Genomic DNA, 21315 nt, shown 5'->3' with positions numbered 1-21315 from the left:
TAGCCCCTCACGTCACCACCCATTAAGTTATTTATTTTGACAAATTACAATGAACAAATGAGAGCTCTCTGGGGGCGGAGACCACATGTTGTGCCCCCCTCATCCCCCCGTCCTGGCGTGTGGCCCGGGGTCTGCCTTCAGCAGGGGCTCGGTGTTTCTTGGGGAGCACTCAGGCCTGAGCCTCGGGGGGGCCGGGCCAGCGGGAGCCGTGACGCACAGCGGCACCGAGGCGACGCCCAGGAGGGGAACCCAGGGGACCCAGACAGAACCCAGACACCCCACAAGGAAGGGACGGAGGAGCCCACGATACACGCCAGGAAGGAAGCAGCCCCTAGAGCGTGGCTGACTTCCTCAGGACGGAGAAGGCACACGGGGATGCACCCGCCAGACCCAAGGGCTCACCTCTTGATCTGCTCCTCGATCTGTTTCACCAGCAGCGACTCGCCGCCGCTGAGTCCCCCGGGGCCTGGCGTGGCCCTGGGGCCCCCTTCGCTGGGCTCCACGGCCCCGTTGAGCTCCAACGAGCGGCCCAGTAAAGAGCGCACGCGCTTGGACCGCATGTCCAGGATGGTGTCGGTGTAGCCCACCTCTTCCAGGTACCTGCGGGGAGGCAGAACCAGGGCGGGTCAGGCGCCTTGTGGCTTCTTCATATGCTGCGGGGGGCCGATGCAAACTGGGCCAGGCTTTTTGGAGGAGCAACTTCAGACTATACATAAAAATTTCAAAGAAGCATACCCCTGACCCCACCGTTTCCCCTTTGAGACTATTTCCAGTGGACGCCTTCCTGCACGGGCACTGTGACATCAGAGATGCTCGAGGAGACACTGCACATACGGGTGACCCAAAACGCAGGGGCCAAATTACACGTCCGCCGCTGAGGGCTGTGGAAGCAAATGACTGCCGGGACACCACGCACACGATAAACAGAGCAGAGCGCCAAGGAAAGAGGGCCGGGATGAACAGTGGAACAAAAACTGTAAGTTAGGTGTTCCTTACAATTCAAGTGTTTGTGGGAAAAAAAGAACGTGCGTGTAAGTACAGACCACACACAAACACACATCTGTATCACGCCCCTCGCCAGGCCTAGAGAGAAACACACTGAGCTTAAGAGCAGTGACCTCTGGAGAGCGAGCTTGGGGATATTAATGGGAACTTCTGGCATTGACTCTACTCACTTCTACGAATGAGCATTTATTACTTCTGCAATTACAGGAACCGAAGCCAGCTGGGACTGGTCTAAAAGCTGAAAATACGTGTGGCTTCAAAAGACTGGAGACAGAGTCCCATGCTGGTCCTCAGGAGGCACCTCCAGAGCCTCTTCTGTTGAGCCTGACCCTGCTGTCCCTTTGGGAACGTCAGACAGTGCCTGCCTCAGCCTGCTGTCTGGCCTGCTATCTCATTTCGGGTGCCTGTGTGCGTCTGACGCTTCCCCGCCCCACCAGTGGAGGAAGGTGTGGTGCGGAAGGAGTTGGGCCCTGGGGACAGGCTGCCCGAGATCACACCTCAGACCCTCCGCTGATGAGCTGTGACCTTCCATAAACAGACACCCTCTCTGCCCCTCGGTTTTTTCATCTGTGAAAATGAGGGGAGTGCTAACAGTTACACCACACGGGGGTTTATGTGAGGAATCCTTGTGTGCAAAGCGTTTAGCGCGGTGTCAGGCTCATGACAGGTACCCGGCAAGCGTCGCCTGCAATGATCTTTCTGTTGTCACTGTCTGCATACCCCTTAAGCTAGCAACTGCACTCCCAGATATATATATATATATATTCAGCTTAAGGAAATCAAGGATACGGACAAATAAGTTCCTGGCGCTTGCCACACTGTCTACTGAAAAAACACCTTCAACGAGATACACAAGAAGAGACTGGCCACAGGAAGTTATGATTATCCACGTGACAGGCTACTATACAGGTCTTGAAATGATGCAACGTAACTAAAACGTGGGAAGACGTTCACCACACTGAGCAAACGCAGTGCATCATGAAACACTGCGAAGGGGGAGCCCCGGCTTTTCTAAAACACACACACACTCACAGAAGCACAAATACATATCCACGGAAGAGAAAGCATATGTGCCAAAATGTTTACAGGGGCATGAAATTCCTGGGGTGGTGGAATTATGAGTGATTTTTATTCTTTTCTTTCTGTTTCCCTATGTTTCCCAAGTTTTCTAAAACACACACATCTCTTTAATAAACAACAATTTAACATTACCCCTGGGGGAAAAAAGGCACAGAAGCACTTGGGGTCGCGTGAGTGGGGACCCCCCCCCCCACATGCCTCCTGCGGGGAGTCTTCCCTTGCTTTCCCCGACAGGGTGGCCAGCAGGGATCCTGACAGCTCAGGGTCCCCGGTGGGGACAGGAAGCACTGTGGAGTCTTCGGGCTTATCTCCCAAGCCACACATGTCTCCTCACCCCCCAGCCTCCACCCTGCCCTCCACACACTCACTGTCGGAGAAGCTGCCGCCCCTCTTTCCACACCAGCGGGCTGTTCTCCAGGGTGACCGACTCCACCGGGCCATTGGAGACTGGAGGGTGGAGAGAAGGGAGCAGGCTGTCTTGGCCAGGGCACCACCACGCACCCATCACCTCCTCCATCGTCCTTGGAGCCCCTTCCTGAGAGCGCCTGAAGCCTCCCTCTGCCCCTGTGCTCCTCCTCTCTAGTCTCTGGGTCACTTTCCCAACCGTTCCCAGACTATCCTCAGGCTCTACTTATGTTATTTTCCCCACACGGGAAATGGGCTCAGTTCTGAGCGAACGGGCAGACTTGACCGTGTCCCAGCCTGGCTCTGCTGCTTCCCGGCTGTGTGGCCTTGAGCAGGTTAGTCTACCTGAGCCTCAGTTTCCTCTTCTGAGAAACGAAGTTAATAGCCTCAGCATCTACCTCTTGGGATCGTCGTGAGGATTAAATGAGACAATCCGTTTGTTTTATTCGTCGAATATTTACCGGGCATCTACTATGTGCCCGGCTAGGTGCCTGGACTACATCCGTCAACAAAAATCCCTGCCCTGGTGGAACTCACACTCCGGTCGGAGGCGTCTGACGTGAAGAACAACGATCACTGTCAGCCTGGCCTCGAAAGCCCTGACCCCGTGAACACACCACACTCCTTCGCGTCTCCGCTCCAGGACACTCTTCCCTGTACCTGGAGGGCCTTCCCTACTTCCCTGATGATGAACCGAGGCCTCCTTCCAGGAGCGCAGACTGTCGGGCCCTGTGTGTCTGTCTGTCTCACACAGGGCCAGCAGGCAGACTCCCAGCCTTCTTCACCCCCTGCCCCACTCCCCCGAGCGCCCCGCACAGGACCCGCTGAGAGTGAGGCCCAGCCCCTCCCCACCCCGGCCAAGCCCCGCTTTCTGTGGAGCAGGCGCAGGCGGACGCAGCTTTCCTCTGTCGCGTTCGGTTTTGTTGGGAGGGGGCAAGAGGGGAGGATCGGGGGCGGGTACCTTGTTCCGACAGTTCTGGTTTCTTCTCCCCCTGGTTCAGGTCTGTCCCGAATTTCAATTTATGATATTTGGCCCTAAAAGATCAAGCGATTAACCAGTGAGAGACGCGGAAGAGTAGACGGGGCCAGCCCCCACCTCAGGAATCCCAAATCCCAGGCTCTCTCTAATCAGCTCTCCTCCCTCTGAAGCTGAACTGCCCGGATTAGGAAGCAGCCCGGGCGAGGAGGCATCACCGATGGCACTGTGAAGAGCCCACTCTTTGGAGTCAGGCAAACTGGGTTGCTAGCCCAGCTCCAGAGTCCTTGAAGAAGTCCTCACCCTCCCGGAAGCCCCACCCGTACCCATCAGGCCACTGGAAGGGATCAATGAGACAATGAATATCGGTGTTTGGCACGCAGTGGGCCACCACCGGTATGAATACTGTCATCAGCTGTTGACCCCGAATCGCACCCGCTTTTTCCTGTTCTGCGCCCCTCTCCTGGAACCACGCAGGACTGGGTGATGCGGAAGAGAACGCTTGACCCCAAAGGCTTGGTCCCTGAAGGCAGGACCGGGGACAGCAGGGCTCACCTTTCCTGCTTCAGTGCATATTCTAACATCTTGATCCGCCGCACCAGGTCTGTCTTGAGATTCTCTTGCCCCTTCCTTTCTCCCTGGAGGAAGGCCACCTGAGCCTGCGGGGGGGAGAGAGGGAGACAGGAAAACAGCAGGGCTCAGGCTCACTGACATGTGTCCCTCACTCACTCAGGAACAATCAGCTGCAGCCCTGCCCCCACGGCGACACACAGCAGCCACTTCTTCAGGCTGAGGCAGGGTTCCATGGAGCAGTGAACGGGCGGCTGGATCTGTCTCCATGCCACCCGCAATGAAACAACTGAAGAGAAGCCCTTAGCCCCTGAAATTAAATAGGGACAGCCTGGGCCTAACTTGGTCCCTCCTCTGCGGAGGAGGTGGGCCAGGGCGGCATTAACAGCCCTGGGCGCCTCCTCCCCTGCCTCAGGCAGGTGCTGTCCCTCGGGCTGCTGCTGGTGGCGTGCCACTACTCCTACCAGGGCATCTGTCTCTGGGAGGCGTGGGAAGCTACTTCTGGCATTTAGGGACAAGAGTGGGTGGCTCGGCTCAGCTCCCGTTGCAGCGCGAAAGCTTCCCCACCCGACCCCCACGGTGGGGACCAACCTTTCCACTACAGTCTGCCCAGGGTGAGGGAGACGTGCCACAGCCATGACCCAGGGCCCCTGCCAACCACTTCACACTGTCTGCTGGCATGAGCTGCCCCAGTCTGCTCTGGTCTGTCACCAGGTCTTTTGGAGACACCGGGTCAACGGCCTTCGAGGCAGGATCTTGGCCCCTGACCAGGTTCCGGAAGCCCAGTGCCAAAGCCCTGAGCGCAGGGCTCCTCCCTGGCTTCTCCCCTGGGCTCCTCTGTCCCAGGCTAGGACCGCCTGAGCTCCAGGCTTGGCTCGGCCACTGACTCGCTGCGTGATCTTAGGCAGGTCACTGGCCCTCTCTGAGCCTCCGTTTCCCCTCACGTGTTAAGTTCTTCTCAGTCCAAAGCCTGGCACAGAAGAAAGGCTAACAAATGCCAGCTCCTACCTCTTATTATTTGTATTCTCCCTGTCTGTGCTTCTAGAGTCTTGAAATGGGCCCAGTTCTTTAAGAGAGCTAGGATCCCTCTGAGGCCTGAGGCCCGTCGAGCAGAGCTGTCTGTGGCTTACAGGCCTCCTGCCCCACAGGCAGCTGCATCTTCCGGGAGCCAATCCTCACACATCAAATGCTTATTGAAGATCTTCAACAACTCCCCCAGAAGCCCCCAGTCGCCCCAGACACCTTTTCCAGGCGGTGAACATTCCCAAAGCCTCGTGCTCAAGGACTGTCCGTTGTTGGCGGCCTCTCAGACGCCCATGAACATGCCTCTTCCTCGCCTTGGGGCTCAAAGGGCCCTGACCTATCTGCCCCCAGCACTTGGAGCACAGCACAGGCCTGTGCCCACAGGCCTCCTATCACCCCTGTCCTGCTCCAGGGACCAGGTCTCTCCCGCAGGTTAGCAGAGAACCAGATGTGCACTAAGTATTGCCGAGCACTGGCCAGGGCCGGGGGCTGGGGAAACAGCTACACTCAGACACCACTGGTGGCGCCATAAATTGACAAACCCTTCCGGGAGGGCAATCTGGCTATATCCACAAACATGTTAAATGTACATGCCTTTTGTCCTAGCACTTCCACTTCTAAGGAATTTACCCCACAGGCATAATTGCAATGGTAGGCTTCCTTCTGAAAAAATTAAAAGGCATATATGGGCTTCCCTGGCGGTGCAGTGGTTGACAGTCCGTCTGCTGATGCAGGAGACACGGGTTCGTGCCCCGGAGCGGCTGGGCCCGTGAGCCATGGCCGCTGAGCCTGCGCGTCCGGAGCCTGTGCTCCGCAACGGGAGAGGCCACAACTGTGAGAGCCTCGCGTCCCGCAAAAAAAAAGGGCATATGTGTACACTAATCTATGACAAAAGTATAATTCATTCATTTATTCACTCCACAAATATTTATTGAGTCCCAACTTTGTATCAGATACAGTTGTGGACAGAGGATACAGCACTGAACAACATGAGGTTTATATTTTAGAGGAGAATGTGGGAAAAACAACGAACAAATAAATACACGTCACAGGAACGCTATGGAAGAGAAACCTCATCTGTCCATTGAGAGAAAGAGACTCCCCCTAATTTCTACACTTTAAATCAACATATATGTACATAAACACCTAAGGCCAGACAGGCGGACTCACACGTGATCAATGTCTCGGAAGTTTGAATTTCTGTCCTTTGTGTACCTTCTCAGTCACCCTGAGGTCTACTCTGTCCATGAGCTGTTGGAAGGTGGGGGAGCAGTAGAGAAGAAAAGGTCAATCACCAAACACAAGTCCGGGGTCACAGCCTCCCTGTGCCCTCACCCTTCTGGGCTTCGTCCATGAGCTCCTGTTTCCCAGTGCCTGCGCGGCCTACTGAGCCCACACGCAGTCAGTATCTGACCCTGGTGACCGCCTGTGACGGGCCAGGTTCTATGTGAGGTGCTGGAGAAGGAACGGAGAAGACGAGTGCCTCCTGTCCCCGCAGAGTCCTCAGTCTGGCTCAGGCGACAGACACGAGCAGCCACAACCAACACAGGATATGACTAGGACCCCAGGAAGGGAGCAGAGGAGGTTAGGGGACGGACACCCAACCCACTTCTGGAGTGAAGAAGTGACAGTTCAGCGAAGACCTGAAGGCTGATTAGCAGTCGGCCAGGGGCTGGAGCATGTAGCTGGCCAAGGCCAGAGACAAGGGTGGCAAGGTGGGCTTAAGAAACTCTACAAAGGCCAGTATGCCTGCATCCGAATGTGTAAAAGGGTTAGTGAGGAAAATCAGAGAAGCTTGCAGGCCCGATAAAGGATTGCAGACCATGTGAGCAAGTCTGAAATTCATCCTAAGAGCACAGGGGAAGCGATGGAAGGCTTTTTTAAGCAGAGAAGAGACATAATCAGATTTGCATCTTACAAAGGTAATTCCGCAAGCTGTAATGTGGAGACATGAAAGCTGCAGGGGGCGAGGGGAGGGCAAAGCTAAAGGCCGAGAGACCAGTCACAGAAGGAAGCAATGCCAGGACTCCCAGGGAGAAATGACGGGGGCCAGACTAGGATCAGGCAGGGGGGCAATGAGTGGATTTAAGGTATTAAGGAGGTGACCCTCACCGGTGGGGGAAGAAAGTGGAGTCGAGGGGCAGAAAGCTGGGTCCAGGATCACGCTCAGACCTCACACTCGCTCAGCCTCCCGCACCACCCTTGCCCCATAGCAAGCCCTGATTTCCCTTCTCCTGATGATGATGCAAGAATCTCACTCTGGGGGACTTCCCTGGCAGTCCAGTGGTTAGGACTCTGCGCTTCCACTGCATGGGACACGGGTCTGATTCCTGATCGATCGGGGAACTAAGATCCTGCATGCTGTGCACCGCGGTCAAAAAAAAAAAAAAAAATCGCACTTTGCTCTGTGGTCCTCTTCCCAGTTCCTCTGGCAAAGAAGGGAAAAAAGAGAACCAGAAACATGTGGTTGAAGTGTCCCGAGTTGGTGGAATACCACAGAGAGGGGAAGTGCTGGTGGCCAGTCCCTCCCTCCCTGCAAACACCAGCAGCCGAGGCTGCCTGATCTGTTGGCAGGTAAGGCTGGGATCTGGAAGTTTTCTACCCACCACGTCCACCCACTGCCACTCTGAGACAGGGCCGCCGCCTCTCCTCCGGCTGTTCCCTTTCCGCCCAGGCGGCACGGAAAAAGCTTCCGGAGGGGCCTGAGCATCTCAGTCCTCCCAGGGGCCGCTGATGACTCTCTGCACCCCAACCTTTCTGTCCCAGCCCGCTCCCCGTCCCCGCTCAGTGCCGTCTGGCCCTGCATCTCCTGCACTCCACTCGTCCTCCCCAGGGTCTGGGGGCTCCTGGCAGGGTTGAGTCCCCATGGATCCCCCAGAGTCCCTTGTGAGGCTGGCAGCGGAGATGGGCCAGCTCCATACCTCCTCCACCAGCTGCTCCTACATGAATGTCCAGTTCAGGGCCCACCCCCAAGGTCCCTCTCGTCCTCAAAGAGCTCTCTCCCCTTTGCACAAGTACCAGAGATTGTGGGCAGAGCCACGCAATCAAAGACTCAACTGCGTCAGTGTGTACAGCTCTCTGTAACCTCCTGCACAAATCAGCCTTCTCTATTAGCCTGGAAGTTTCTGAAGGGCAGAAGCCACATCACCTCCTTCTGGGAATCCCCCACCTGGCAAAGTCCTGCTTATTATCAGACCACGTCAATGCCACCTCCCCGCTCCATCTTCGGGCGCCTCCTGGCAGGACCTCATGAGAGGCCGCCTTTTCTGCCGCCCCCCCACACGCTGACTGCACGTGGGTCCTGTGCCAGGAGCAGCTGCACGCAGCTACTTGGAGAAAACGTATTCAGAGTTTATCAGAAAAATCTGACGCAGTCCAGGCCTTAAAGGATCTCATAGGAGAAGTCACACCTCCGTAAGTGATAAGGGCTCGAGCAGAAGTGTATAAAAAGGGGGTGCTGCTGGGAGTGTAAACGTGGGGTGACTTGGCACAACTAATCAACCCTTTCTAAACACATCTATTCTACCATTCCACCCACCTATTCTGCTGTATACTCACAGGGGAACACAGGGACGGCCACTGCAGCCATTTCCGACGGGCAGAAACGGGAAACAACCTCAAAGTTCAGCAAGAGGCCTCAACCTAAATGAGCTACGGTACAGACACCAGTGGAATGGAGTTTTCAAATATAATAAGACCTCTCTCTGCTGATATGAAAGGAACACAAAGACACATGAGTATGCGGGGAAAAAAAAGTCACCGAATGGTACATGTAGTATGATCTGATATATTACACACATAGAGGTGAATTACTTTCATAGCAACAACAGTTGGGGGGGACTTTCTCTTTTCACTCGCGTGCACACCCGCGCGCACGTGTGTACCCATCTATACACGCAGATGCTTCTGAGATCTTTGAATTTTTACTAATATAACAGAACAAAAAAAAATAAAAGTACAAAGTAAGAGATGCTGGAGCCTAGAGAGCCGAACTGGGTGCTATCCACAACTTCCTCTCAAACGCCAAGAAGGCCCACTAAATGCGGGAACAGACACGTCTTTTCTCTCGTTTGTCTCAAAGATGAGGAAGCGGGCTGGTGAGGGCTGTAGGGTACATTGGTCTGCTACGAGTGCTGGATGATCCCGGGGAGGCCACTGGGTTTCCTTGGAACAGGCTTCTCATCTGTCCTGGGCATCAGAGAGGTAATAATACATGGGCTTGAAAGCCCACAGACCACCCCTGCCACCCACAGGCTGTGACCCTAGATAAATCACTGACCTTCTCAAAGCCTCCATTTCCTCTTCTGATTACTTTTTTAAAAAGGGGGTGGTGGTGGTGGAGGGGGAATAATATCACTTACCCACCCTCCCAGAATGTTGCAAGGATTAAAGGATACCATGTATCTGAAGTGCCTAATACAGTGCCTGGCACATAATATGTGCTCAACAAACAGCAGCTGCTATCATGATTGCTAAGTGAGGGCAATGCCACTGGCCCTGCCTCCATAATGGGGTACTGAGAAGATCTAATAAGATGTACCCTGGGAAAGAGTTCTGGAAGTAGAGACGGGACACCAAAACAAGGGGTACTTACATAAGTATTTCTCTCCCACCCCAACCCCAAGCCTCAGCCACCACACAGCTAAGATCCCTATTGGGATGGGAGAACTGTGCGATGCTCTCTTTATTCATTCTAAGGACAAAATTCTAATCCGGTATTTACTTGGGTCCCCACCTCAACTAGATAGAAAACAGCAAATCGCAAGGGGAAAGACGAGCTGCTAGAAGCAGGTACTGACTTCTGCTAATAACGCCCCAACCCAGGGACCCTTCAAATCCTCCCAACTCTGATACCCAGGCTCCTCATGACACTCTGCCAATCGACCCACACTTCTCAAGGTTACAAACCCCAGTCCAGCTTCAGCCTCCTCCAATCAGCATCCGAGGGCACATCCCTCTCCCAAGCTACTCCACAAACCATAGGATCCTTTCCCAGAAACTTCCACAAACACCACTCCCCAGGACCCTTCTGAGATGCTTCCTCTGGCTGCCTTCCTGCTCAACAAAATGCTCCCCCTGCCATCCCTCAGGTCCCCCGGATTCCTCCTCACATTCTCCATCCCATCTCCACAGCTGGACATGTCTGACCCTCCCCCACTCCAGTTCGGGGTTCTCCATCCGACTTCCTACACACTTCCCATCTCAGGGCGGGAGTCCCCACTCCTCCACACCCCCAAAGAGTTTCGGCTCTCAGGCTCTTCCAACACAGGTTCTTGGGGCACGCACGCCCTGGTCCCGTCTGTGCTTCCGACCCAGGGACCCCCTCCCCTGCCCTCCGAAGCCACACCTGCCACGGCTCCCCAAAGTTTCCTCCTCAGAGGAGAGGGCATACATCTTCATCGGGGACCCCCCGACACCTTGCTCTCATCCCCCGAGTCCTCAACACAGCCGTCTTTCAGCCCCTCCTGTCCAAACGCTCCGAAACACACCCGTCCCGAGCTCCCTGACTTCCTCTTCCGACTCACCCGGGCTACCCGCCCCGACCCGCTCTCGCCCCCAACGGATCCCAAGTTCCCCCGACGGCCCCTCTCTCCCACCCGGGGCCCAGCGGGCTCCACCTCCAACGCGCACCTGGTCGGAGACGGAGTGGGAGTCCCTCGGCACCCTGGGAGCTTTTTGCTCACTCACATACAAGACTCCTCCATCCCCTCGCACCACCCTTTGCTGAGTTCTCTTGGGGTCCCCTCGGGGCCCCGAGGCCACTGTCTCAGGAATCCTTCTGCCGGTCCGTTCACTCCCACTCCCACTTCCAGCTCTGCTCCCCTGCACCCCTTCTCTCGGCGGCCGCGGTCGGGCCCTCCCGGCCCTGGGCCCCCCTCCCGCCTCCAGCCGCCCGGGTGCCCCTTAGGACCCCCCTCGGACGGCCCCTCACTCCGTCTCGGGACCGGTCGCGGTCCCCTCCCGCCCCCCCGGCCGTCCCGGCGGCCATTGCTCCAAGATGGCGGCGGCGGCGGCGGCGGGTGAGGCCGGGCCGGGCCGGGCCGGGCGGGGGGTCGGGGGTCCCGGGACGGTACTCACCTGCAACTCGGCGCGCTCGGCCTCCCAGCGGGCCTTCTCCGCTTCGAAGCGTGCCCACTCGTGCTGGATAAAGTGTAGGATCCCGGGCAGGCTCAGGGGCTCCGGCCCCGCCGTGGGGCCGGGGCTCCCTCCACCGCCGCCTCCCTTAGCAGCCGGGCCGGGCCCGGGGGCGGGGGCAGAAACCGGGGCCGCCCCCGTCGGGCCGGGGCCCGCGCCGGAGCCTAGCGGGCGGCAGGAGGAGGCGGCGGCGGCGACCGCAGCGGCCGCTCGCTCCTCCATCATGGAGGCCCCGGGGCCGGCCCGCGCGCCCGCTGTGCCTCGCGCGCCTGCGCGGCCGCGCCAACAGTCGCGCGCGCGCCTGGTGGGGGCCGGTGGGGCAGGGGACGGGAACGAAGTCGGACGCGCGCCTCGCCCACCCGGGTCGACCCCGAAGGCGCGCGCGTGGGGGGGCAAAGGGGCGGGGCGGGGCGGGGCGGGGCGGGGCGCGCGCCCGGAGGAAGGCAAACGCGACCCAGGCCCGGCGCGAGGGTTGCCTTTGGGAAACGTGGGACTTAAGGAGGGGCCGCTTTCTGCGCCCCTCCTCACGCTTCAACCCCAAGAAAGACTCTAGTCCTCTCCAGACCCAAACACCATTCTCCTCGACAATCACTGTCACTCTTTCAGAGACAGAGCGAAACCACCAACGGTGGTTTCAGCAATGGCCCCATCCTGATTCCTGGCCCAGGTCGGTTGTCATGGTAACTCTTCCCAGTCGGGAACACCCTTAGCCTCCCCTCCCCTCCACCTTTGTGGTTATGGAGCTCCAAACCTGTCCTGGCCCTGCACCAGGAAGAGGTTGCTAAGGTAACCCAAGTCCCTGGTGGTCCTTATACCCCTACCCTCATTGGTTACTATGGCAACCTCACCTAGCACTAAGGTAGAAAGGACCCCAGCCCCAAGGACACTGCTGAGGGAAACATCTCTTTCCCAGCCCCTCCGCCCAGCCACCCCGTTGGCATTACCATGGTAACCATCTATCTCCCCCTTTCCCATCAGTGGGAGGTCTGTGGACCAAACCAACCAGGTGTTTTTATTTAGAGGAGATGCTCTGCTGAAGAGCAGTTGCTATGGTTACAAGGCCTGGACCATCCCCAGGGAGGTAAGAAACAAGCAAAGCCAAGTCCTGGTTACTGTGGTAATGGGGGCAGTCCCCCTTCCAGTGACCCTAGGAACCAGGCCCACCAAGGTACAGGACATTTTAGGATTGTCTCTCAGGATGGAGTGTGTCTAGGAAAGGGGTTGTCATGGTAACATCTTCTGTCACTTCTAGCCTTACCTTTCTGGACACATTTATGAAAGAAGGGATGGTTATAGGTTGCTATGACATCCTTCCCTTCACTCCTTCCCTTCACAGATGATTCAGGTGGTCCCTGAGCTTATGAGATTTCAAGAGAAATGATTCCTTGACCTTCTCGTTGCCACTTTTGTAGGTAAAATGAAATTGTGCTCTATTGTGTGAAATTGGCTGATTTGGGGTTTTCTGGTTTCTCCTTCCCTCAGCAGTGCAGCTGAGCTGGGCTGGAACCACCCCCCTGGAGCTCCCTCAGCCTGCAACCTAGGAGGTAAGAAGCCCCTCAGTGTCACCTGCACTCACGTGGGAACTGCCCTTGTCCCCAAAGGTTTTTCCACACATCACTCATTTTCTCTATTCATCACATTCCTGTTCTACAGATGCAGCAACTGAGGCTCAGGCCAGGTGAAGTCTAGCCTGAAGTGAATGTGGATCCACTTACCTTGTTTTGTGGGCAATGGAGAGACAAAGTCTCAGCTTAACTGTCGTCTCCTCCCCTGACCACCTTTCCTCTCTCACGCTCCCTGCTGGTTTCCTGCTCTATCTGTAACTTGTTTGCAGGGATTTTGTCTGTCTTCCTACCTCTGGAGGGCCTGCCCAACCACTGCCTGGTTCACCCCGTGTCCCCAGAACACAGAGGGCACTCGATAAATATATGTTTGTTGAGTTAATGAGTTGAAGTAATTAATTAATGTGCCATATTCAGCTTTGAAAGCACTTGTCAAGTGAGGGCAAGGGAAAGGGGTTATCTCACTGAAGATGGGTTGAAAGTTGGACTGTCTTTGTGGACCCGAAAGAGACAGCAGTGTTTATTGGCTAAAATCACAACACTGGAGCCAGCTTCCCGGTCAAATCCCAGGTCCACCACTTCCCAGCTGTGTGACCTTGGGCAAGTGACTTCACCTGTCTGTGCCTCAGTTTCCTCATCTTTAAATGTGATCATAATGTGAAGATTAAACAAGTTAAGGTCGGTAAAATGCTTAGAACAGGGACTGGTACATCAAGAGCAGCTAGAATTGTTGATGTTATTATGAACCTTCAAAATCATCGTTTCGTCCACTTTGCCCCAGTGAAGGAGTTTTGAGTCCTTACAGTTGGGGAATCCAAGACTGACCTTGTCAGGGTACTAGATGATTCCTCTCTCTCTCTCTCTCTCTACTCTGGTTCCCTCACCTCCTCATCTGGCTGTCATACCTGCTGGTCTCTGAGAAACTGGCTTCTGTCCTCTGTCCTTTGGGGCACCTCCTGGCCCAGAGTCAGCCAGATAGCGCGTGGTGAGAACCAGGTTCCGGGGGCGGAGACCTGGGTTCTGTTCTCTCTCTGTGCCACAGGTTCCCCGTCTGAATAACAGGAGTCAGCCGTTCATTCCACACAAATTTATTGCGCACCTGCTGTGTGCCAGGTACTGAGCCGTGTTCTGGGTGTACAGCAGGGAACAAAACAGACAAAACAAGAGACAAGATAAGTAAAATCTACGTGAGAACTACGAGGGGAGGAAAATAGCCCAGGGATGGGACATAGGAAGTATGTGGGTGATAGGGAGAGGCATTTTTAAGTAGGGTGGCCAAAGGAAGGGATCACTGGACAGGTGACATTTGAGCAAAGACCTGAAAGCCAGGGGAGAAGGCATGCAGCTGCTACCTGAGGGAGAGCATCCAGGCAGAGGGAACAGCCAGTGCCACAGCTGGGGTCTCCCGCGTGTATTTGGAGAATGGTGTTTGGTGGCCCACGTGGCTGCAGCTGAGCGGGCAAGTGGGAGAGGGTGGGGGATCACGTGGAGCCTTGTGGGTCCCAGCGAAGACTTTGGCTTTTCCTTTGAGTGAGTCTCAAGCCACAGAAGGCTTGGGCAGACGCAGGACAGAATCTAATTGAAGACTGAACAGGATCCTTCTGGGCTCTGAGTGGGGCACAGACCATAGGAGACAAGGCCGAAGCAGGAGGAAGTTCTCTTTAGAATTGTTAGAAGATTCTGAAACCATCTAAAGCTCTCTCCTCTGTTTCTGTGTACCTGAGCGCTAAAATTCTAAGATTTTTAAGACCCCGAAGATTCTGCGGTCCCAACGGTTCCTTCCCCGCGAAGTAATGTGAGTTGACCAAGCTCAGGGGTATTGTCTGTCTCTGTGTGTTATGTGTCCACAGCTGTTTCCCTGGGCCCTTAGGACAGTGTGTGGTATGTTGGAGTTCCACAACCTGGCAGGATGGAAGGAAGGAGGGACTGATCGAAGGTCCAGAAGGCAGTTCCAAGGTTCTGAAGAGTAACAAGTCGCTCTGAAAGTGCAACTCAGACTCTTAAGTGCCATCTGAGTTGGGTCAGAGAAGGGCAGGCAGGTCTGGGATGGGTGAAGAGGGATGACAGGGCGTTTCTGGAGGGAGAGAGAGAGAGGAGACAGGGAGACCAGGGCAGGGCCCCAGGTGCATGGCCGCAGTGCAGAATTTGGCCCTGGGGACCTGAGTGGACTTTACAGACACACAAAAACCCTGCCCCCAGTCATCATCTTTTCACCAAGTGCATTTTCAGTGGCAAGTCGTGTGGGAGGAACACAGTGGTGATTGAGACAGTCCTGGCTCTACCCTCCTGGGGCTCACAGTCCAGTGGGGCAGACGGTGCCAAACCAGAACAGGCAGCCCAGGGGTTCCGGGAGCCCAGAGGGGACTTTTGACTCAGCCTGTGGTTCAGGGAGGGCTTCCTGTAGGAGGGGCCATCTGAGCTAAAGCCTGAGCATAAGTGAGTTCTCCAGGAGAAAAGAGGCACGGGGAGAAGGGGTGTTCGAGAGGAGACTCTTCTAGGCAGGAGGAACAGGATACACAAAGGTTTAGAAATAAGATCTGTTTGAAGAAAAGTCCAAGATGGCTTAGGCACAGAGTTCGAGGATGCATGGCAGGAGATGGGGCTGGAATGGTGGCAGGCAAGGGCCAGGTCATACGAGGCCTGGTGGGACTTTGTAAGAAACTTAGACTTTCTCCCCAGGGCACTAGGGAGCCATGGCAGATTCTGAGCGAGACAGGGAGAGGTCAGATTTGTGCTTTATGCAGACCCCTCTGGCTGCCACGAGGAGGGGACTTAGGAGACCGTGGGAGGCTGGGTGGGGATCTGGGTGAACGGGGGTTGAAGGGAGAGCTGTGGGAATGGGGAGGAGGGAGTCAGAAGTATTTAGGAGGTAGGAAGATTAGCGGGGTCTCTGACGTCCCCCTCTCCGGGAGGGGCAGAACCTATGAAGATCCTTCATGGGGAAACTTTAGTATCTGCTCAGAAGAGAGAGTTAGTTATTCCTTCTGTGCTGGAGACCAGCCAAATCTTCAAGTTGTGATGGGGATGTGGAGACAGCGCCACCTGGGGTTTGCTTAGGAACATGGCCCATGAATAGAGGCGGAGGCGTCCTATGGACGGAGCACAGCCTCTTTGGATGCAGCCCACTCCACTCCAAAAAAAAAAAAAAGATTTTTAAATTGTGATAAAATACACATAACAAAATTTGTCACCTTAACAGTTTTCAAGTGTATAGTTCAGTAGTGTTAAGTATATTCATATTATTGTGCAAACAATCTCCAGAACTTTTTCATCTTGCAAAACTGGACCTCTATACCCATTAAACAACAGCTCTCCGTCTCCGCCTCCTCACAGCCCCTGGCAACCACCATCTACTGCCTGTTTCTATGAGTTTGACCCATTCCATTAAAAAAAAAATTAATTAGTGGCCAACATTACAAACTGGAATAATTCTATGGTTTAAGAAAACATTTCTAGCTTTCCTTGCAAAACCAAAAACATCTGGCTAACCATCAGGAAAGAGATGGCCAGATGGCAGAGGATTTGAGGAAGTGAGAAGGAGGCAGCAGGGGAGGGGCTTGGTGGCCAAGGCTGTGACCCCGGGGCCAGGGTGTTGGAGGGGGAAGGGAAGAAGAGATAAGGGGTGAGAGCAGGGAATGAATGGGGTCTGGGCATTTATAACTGAACCTGAATATGAATGAGAAGTTGACAATGAATAAAAGGGTGGGACTGAACAAGGAAGAAGGGAAGGTGATTCATTAGATAAAAACTTCCTGAGCATCTAATGTGTACCTGGCTCTGTGCTGAGTAGCCTTGGGGACCCAACAGTGACCAAGACAGGCTCCGGACCTGCCCTCGCACAGACTAATCCCTACTCACTAATGAATTAGAGTGGTAGGCTGGAGTCGGGGAACCCAGGGCTCTGAAGGAGCCCAGAGGGGGTTGCATGACCCAGCCTGGGATCAGGGAGGGCTTCCTGGAGGAGGAAATGTCAGAAGTGAAACCAAAAAAGGAGAAGGCTGGGAGAGTAAGACAAGGCTGAGGATGGGCGGGAGGTTTCTGACAACCAGCTCCAGTCTCCCTTTTCATCCCTGCTCCCCAGGATACCCGGGAAGCCCAGCTAAGGGCCTGACTTCAGCCCCATGCGGCTCACCCGCTGCCAGGCTGCTCTGGCAGCCGCCATCACTTTCAACCTCTTGGTCCTGTTCTATGTCTCGTGGCTGCAGCACCAGCCCAGGTACTCCCCGGCCAGGGGCTCTCGCCGTGGATCTGCCTCCGGCCCCCGGGTCACCATCTTGGTGCGGGAGTTCGAGGCCTTTGACAACGCGGTGCCAGAGCTGGTGGACTCCTTCCTGCAGCAGGACCCAGCCCAGCCGGTGGTGGTGGCAGCTGACACGCTCCCCTACCCGCCTCTCGCCCTGCCCCGCATCCCCAGCGTTCGCCTGGCACTGCTCCAGCCCGCCCTGGACCGGCCCGCTGCAGCCTCGCGCCCCGAGACCTACGTGGCCACCGAGTACGTGGCCCTGGTGCCCGACGGGGCGAGAGCCGAGGCACCGGGCCAGCTGAAGCGCATGGCCGAGGTGCTGCGAGCGGGAGGCGCACGCCTGGTGGCCGCTCCCGTTGCTTCGGCCAACCCTGCCCGGTGCCTGGCCCTGAACGTCAGCCTGCGGGAGTGGACGGCGCACTACGGCCCGGCACCCTCCGCACCCCGCTGCGACGCCCTGGACGGGGACGCCGTGGTTCTCCTGCGCGCCCGCGACCTCTTCAACCTCTCGGCGCCCCTGGCCCGGCCCGTGGGCACTGGCCTCTTCCTGCAGACCGCCCTCCGCGGCTGGACGGTGCGGCTGCTGGACCTGCCCTTTGCCAGGGCGCGCCAGCCCCCGCTGACCACGGCCCATGCGCGCTGGAAGGCGGAGCGCGAGGGGCGGGCGCGGCGGGCGGCGCTGCTGCGGGCGCTGGGCATCCGCCTGGTGAGCTGGGAGGGCGGGCGGCTCGAGTGGTTCGGATGCAACAAGGAGACCCCGCGCTGCTTCGGGACAGTGGTGGGCGACACGCCGGCCTACCTGTACGAGGCGCGCTGGACACCCCCGTGCTGCCTGCGCGCGCTGCGTGAGACGGCGCGCTACGTGGTGGGCGTGCTGGAGGCGGCCGGCGTGCGCTACTGGCTGGAGGGTGGCTCGCTGCTGGGGGCAGCCCGCCACGGAGACATCATCCCGTGGGACTACGACGTGGACCTGGGCATCTACCTGGAGGACGTGGGCAACTGCGAGCAGCTGCGGGGCGCCGAGGCGGGCTCGGTGGTGGATGAGCGCGGCTTCGTGTGGGAGAAGGCGGTGGAGGGCGACTTCTTCCGCGTGCAGTACAGCGAGAGCAACCACCTGCACGTGGACCTGTGGCCCTTCTACCCTCGAAACGGGGTCATGACCAAGGACACGTGGCTGGACCACCGGCAGGATGTCGAGTTCCCCGAACACTTCCTGCAGCCTCTCGTGCCCCTGCCCTTTGCCGGCTTCGTGGTGCAGGCACCTAACAACTACCGCCGCTTCCTGGAGCTCAAGTTCGGCCCCGGGGTCATCGAGAACCCTGAATACCCCAACCCAGCGCTCCTGAGTTTGGCAGGAAGCAGCTGAGGCTCCAGCTGGTCTTGGGAGTCGGGAGCACATTCGGGCATTGTGCTTTGTCTTGGGGCTGCTGGCGTTTGGTGGGCGGACCAGGGATGCCAAGCCACCCTGCTGGGCCCAGCACAGCCCGGGACATCAAAGGTGTGCCCTGCCCCAAATTTCCAGAACCGGGGCTCCAGGGCTGGGGCAGAGTTTTGGAAAGAGAGGGAGAAAGAGTGTAGGTTCTGGGGCCAGACTTGCTGTGTCCCAATTTCTCTGCGCCTCGTCTTCCTCCAGGATTCAGTGTGTGCCCTCAGGGCCTACCTAGCACACAAAGAGCCCCAGGACACTTGGCCGTTGGGGTTGCTTCCGCCACTAGAGGGCGCCCTCGTCCTACCTTGGGGCCAAGGAGAATGTAAGCCCGGGACCTCTGTTCCGCGGCTTTCACGTCTCTTGAGCCTTTGGTCTTCCCTCTAGCCTCCTGTGCCTGGCGGGACAGGATGACTAAATCCCCTTCTTTCAGAAGACGACCTCCTTCCCTCCTGGGAGAGCGCTGTGAGGTGCATGCTGCTCTTCACCCCATCTCGCAGAGAAGCAAACGGGCTCTGAGGTGCGGCTGTGGTTTAAGAACCGGGTTCTGGATCCCGGCCCCCTCCGTTTAACTGTTACCTCATTATTTTAGCTCTCTGCACCTGTTAGCCACTTGCAAGGCGGGGTAAACAATAATCATAGCTCACATTTACTGAGCACTTACTGTGTATCAGGCATCGTTCTCAGTATTTCACACGGAGTAACTGACTTATCCCTCACCTTGACCCTCTGAGGGGAGAGCTGCTCTTATTTTGATTTCACAGATGAGGAAACAGGCCAGAATGGTAAAGCCACTTGTCCAAAGTCAGACAGCTTGGGAAGTGTCAGAGAGGGGACTTGAACCCAGGCTGTCATTCTGTAGCCTGCATTGGCATTGCCTGCTATGCCCCTCTCTGGTGATTGTACCCAAGGGGGGCTTTGGGAAGCCACGCGGCTTAGCAGGTAAAGCGACAGCAGCCTTCCTCTGTGATCGTGCACCCAAGAGGAAATACTGTTTGGGCATGTACCTCCAATAGGTATATTTATTTATAAATTATATCCAGGTACTACTAGCATTCTGTATATTAGTACTAAGGTTTAAATTATTCCATTTTAAAATTAAAAATAAATAGAGAGGGTTTTGATTACTAGCCTCATCCCAGTGACTTGTCCTGCACACCCCTTGGGCGTATGCACCTGGCTTTGAGCCCACAGGCTCTGAAGTGGGAGAGAGGCCTGGGTTCAAATCCAAATCCCACTGTGAACTTGGACCACCAGTGACTCTGCCTCTCTTCACCTTGGCTTTGCACCTGGGCAACAGGGCTAATGGTGACCCTCGCCCCACAGGGTTGCTGTGAGGCACTTGGGTGGTAAAGGGGTCGGGAGTCAGGGCCGGGTGTGGCTCCTGGCTTGGCTACTTACTTTACCTGTGACCTTAGGCAAGTCACCGCTTCACTGAATGGGTGGCGTTGGGGGGTTGGTGATATTCCAGAAGCGTGAAGCCCTTGGAAGGAGGGGCTTCACAGACCAGCAAGAGAGGATAGATGCCAATTTGGCCCAGACATCCGAAGCCTGACTTATAACGCAGCCTCTGTTTTTAACCACTGAACCTGCCGATGGCTCGCAGTCTGTTGGGTTCCCAGGGAACATTCTGGAAACATATGGAGACGATTTGGGTTATTGCTGTGATCGGACCGTGCTCTTGGCTCTCAGAAGGCACGGCCCAGGGATGGAGATGTCTTATAATATATGCAGGGCACCTCCACACGATGGAGGAGGGTCCCTTGTCACATACTATTTTAAAATGTCCCATTGGGCATTCATGAAGGACGGTGATGTTCAAAATATTTTGCAACTGGTATGGTAATATAAATACATAAATCAATATCTGCATCACATCTTAAAATATATTTTTTAATTCTCAAAATAATCAATATTAGCTATCTATCTATCTATATATTTCTTTAAGTTGTTGCCAAGAACATAAGTTGAAGCTCAAATCACTCTTAAATTGTTGTAATGGTTTTGTTTCATTTAGAAATTGTTCGTGTGATTTCTTGATTGGCACAGCTGTATATATATGTATATACATAAAATAACGTGTTATATATGTACATGTGTATATTTAAAATAACCTTGTCTTAGCTGTGGTTTGATAAGGGAACCGAATCAAATGCTTTTAGCAACTTCCCATTAAATTGAGAATCATTAGGACTTGAGATCTCAATAGATAAAGAATTTCTCTTAGCAGCAACTGCAGTGTTTCGGTGTTTTTCTCCTCCCTTTGCTGTTCCTGAACTAACAGCAATTACATCTGAAACTTTTCTAGCCCTTAAAATATTGTCTAATACTTTTGTCTATTCAATATCTTTATTACCAACTAAGTAATGGGATGACAGAAAACCCATCACAACAACTAACTTGAACTAATTTACTGCAATATGTATTATTGAATTTTACGCTTTCTCACTTACTCTCATACTATTCACCAGCCAGAAGTATTTCAATACTTTACCAACCAGCCCATCCATACTAATGCAAAGTAACGAAATTTTAGCCTTACTTGGAAAAACCTGGTTAAGAATTATCTGAGCCTAGAACCTAACTCTCCTTAGGCAAACACGAAGTCCTTTTCGGATGGTTTTCATAGGTTCTGACTTTTCCAGGAAGTGCAACTACATGTAAGATGAGGGAAGCTTGTACCGTGTTTTGTTCGAAACTTGGCCAAGGATTGTCAACAATATCAGAAAACCACGTTCCACCTGGTTCTTGGTAATTCAACACCTACACCGCAGGTTTACAGCTGCGTTAGGAGCTGCCTATGTTTCAGGTGTAAATGTTTGTCTCCCTCCTGGGGTTCTAGGAAGGTGGCCCCGCACATTTGCATATTGAAATGAATATTTAAAATTCC

The 21315-nt window shown here is 55.1% G+C and overlaps 2 protein-coding genes across 9 annotated transcripts in view; one reads left to right on the top strand and one right to left on the bottom strand.

The window, feature by feature from the left end:
- STRN4 (striatin 4) overlaps positions 1 to 11427 on the bottom strand; it is a 25960-nt gene extending 14533 nt beyond the window's left edge. For both annotated transcript variants that reach the window (XM_059045452.2, XM_059045453.2), the window contains exons 1-5: positions 11138 to 11427; positions 4022 to 4125; positions 3452 to 3525; positions 2454 to 2532; positions 403 to 600 (exon numbers count right to left, since the gene is read on the bottom strand). In XM_059045452.2, the coding sequence (XP_058901435.1) occupies positions 403 to 600; positions 2454 to 2532; positions 3452 to 3525; positions 4022 to 4125; positions 11138 to 11419 (737 nt within the window). In that variant the 5' untranslated portion in view covers positions 11420 to 11427. The remainder of the gene's footprint in view (positions 1 to 402; positions 601 to 2453; positions 2533 to 3451; positions 3526 to 4021; positions 4126 to 11137) is intronic.
- FKRP (fukutin related protein) lies at positions 10775 to 21315 on the top strand. Of its 7 annotated transcripts, none has more exons than XM_067020084.1 (4): positions 11046 to 11079; positions 12677 to 12738; positions 13799 to 13869; positions 16838 to 21315. In XM_067020084.1, the coding sequence occupies exon 4, from the start codon at positions 16878 to 16880 to the stop codon at positions 18363 to 18365; it is 1488 nt and encodes a 495-aa protein (XP_066876185.1). In that variant the 5' UTR covers positions 11046 to 11079; positions 12677 to 12738; positions 13799 to 13869; positions 16838 to 16877; the 3' UTR covers positions 18366 to 21315. The 7 variants fall into 7 exon arrangements, with proteins under 7 accessions (XP_066876184.1, XP_058901449.1, XP_066876185.1 ...); XM_067020085.1 differs by lacking the exon at positions 11046 to 11079 and adding an exon at positions 11904 to 12275; XM_067020083.1 differs by lacking the exons at positions 11046 to 11079; positions 13799 to 13869 and adding an exon at positions 10775 to 10844.

The sequence above is a fragment of the Kogia breviceps genome, chromosome 18, assembly GCF_026419965.1.
Source record: "Kogia breviceps isolate mKogBre1 chromosome 18, mKogBre1 haplotype 1, whole genome shotgun sequence".
NCBI classification, from domain to species: domain Eukaryota; kingdom Metazoa; phylum Chordata; class Mammalia; order Artiodactyla; family Physeteridae; genus Kogia; species Kogia breviceps.
This window is presented reverse-complemented; position numbering and strand designations above follow the sequence as displayed.

What these genes read in the sequence shown, in the direction of transcription:
- FKRP (XM_067020083.1), top strand. Translation starts at nt 16,878, where the DNA reads ATGCGGCTCACCCGCTGCCAGGCTGCTCTGGCAGCCGCCATCACTTTC.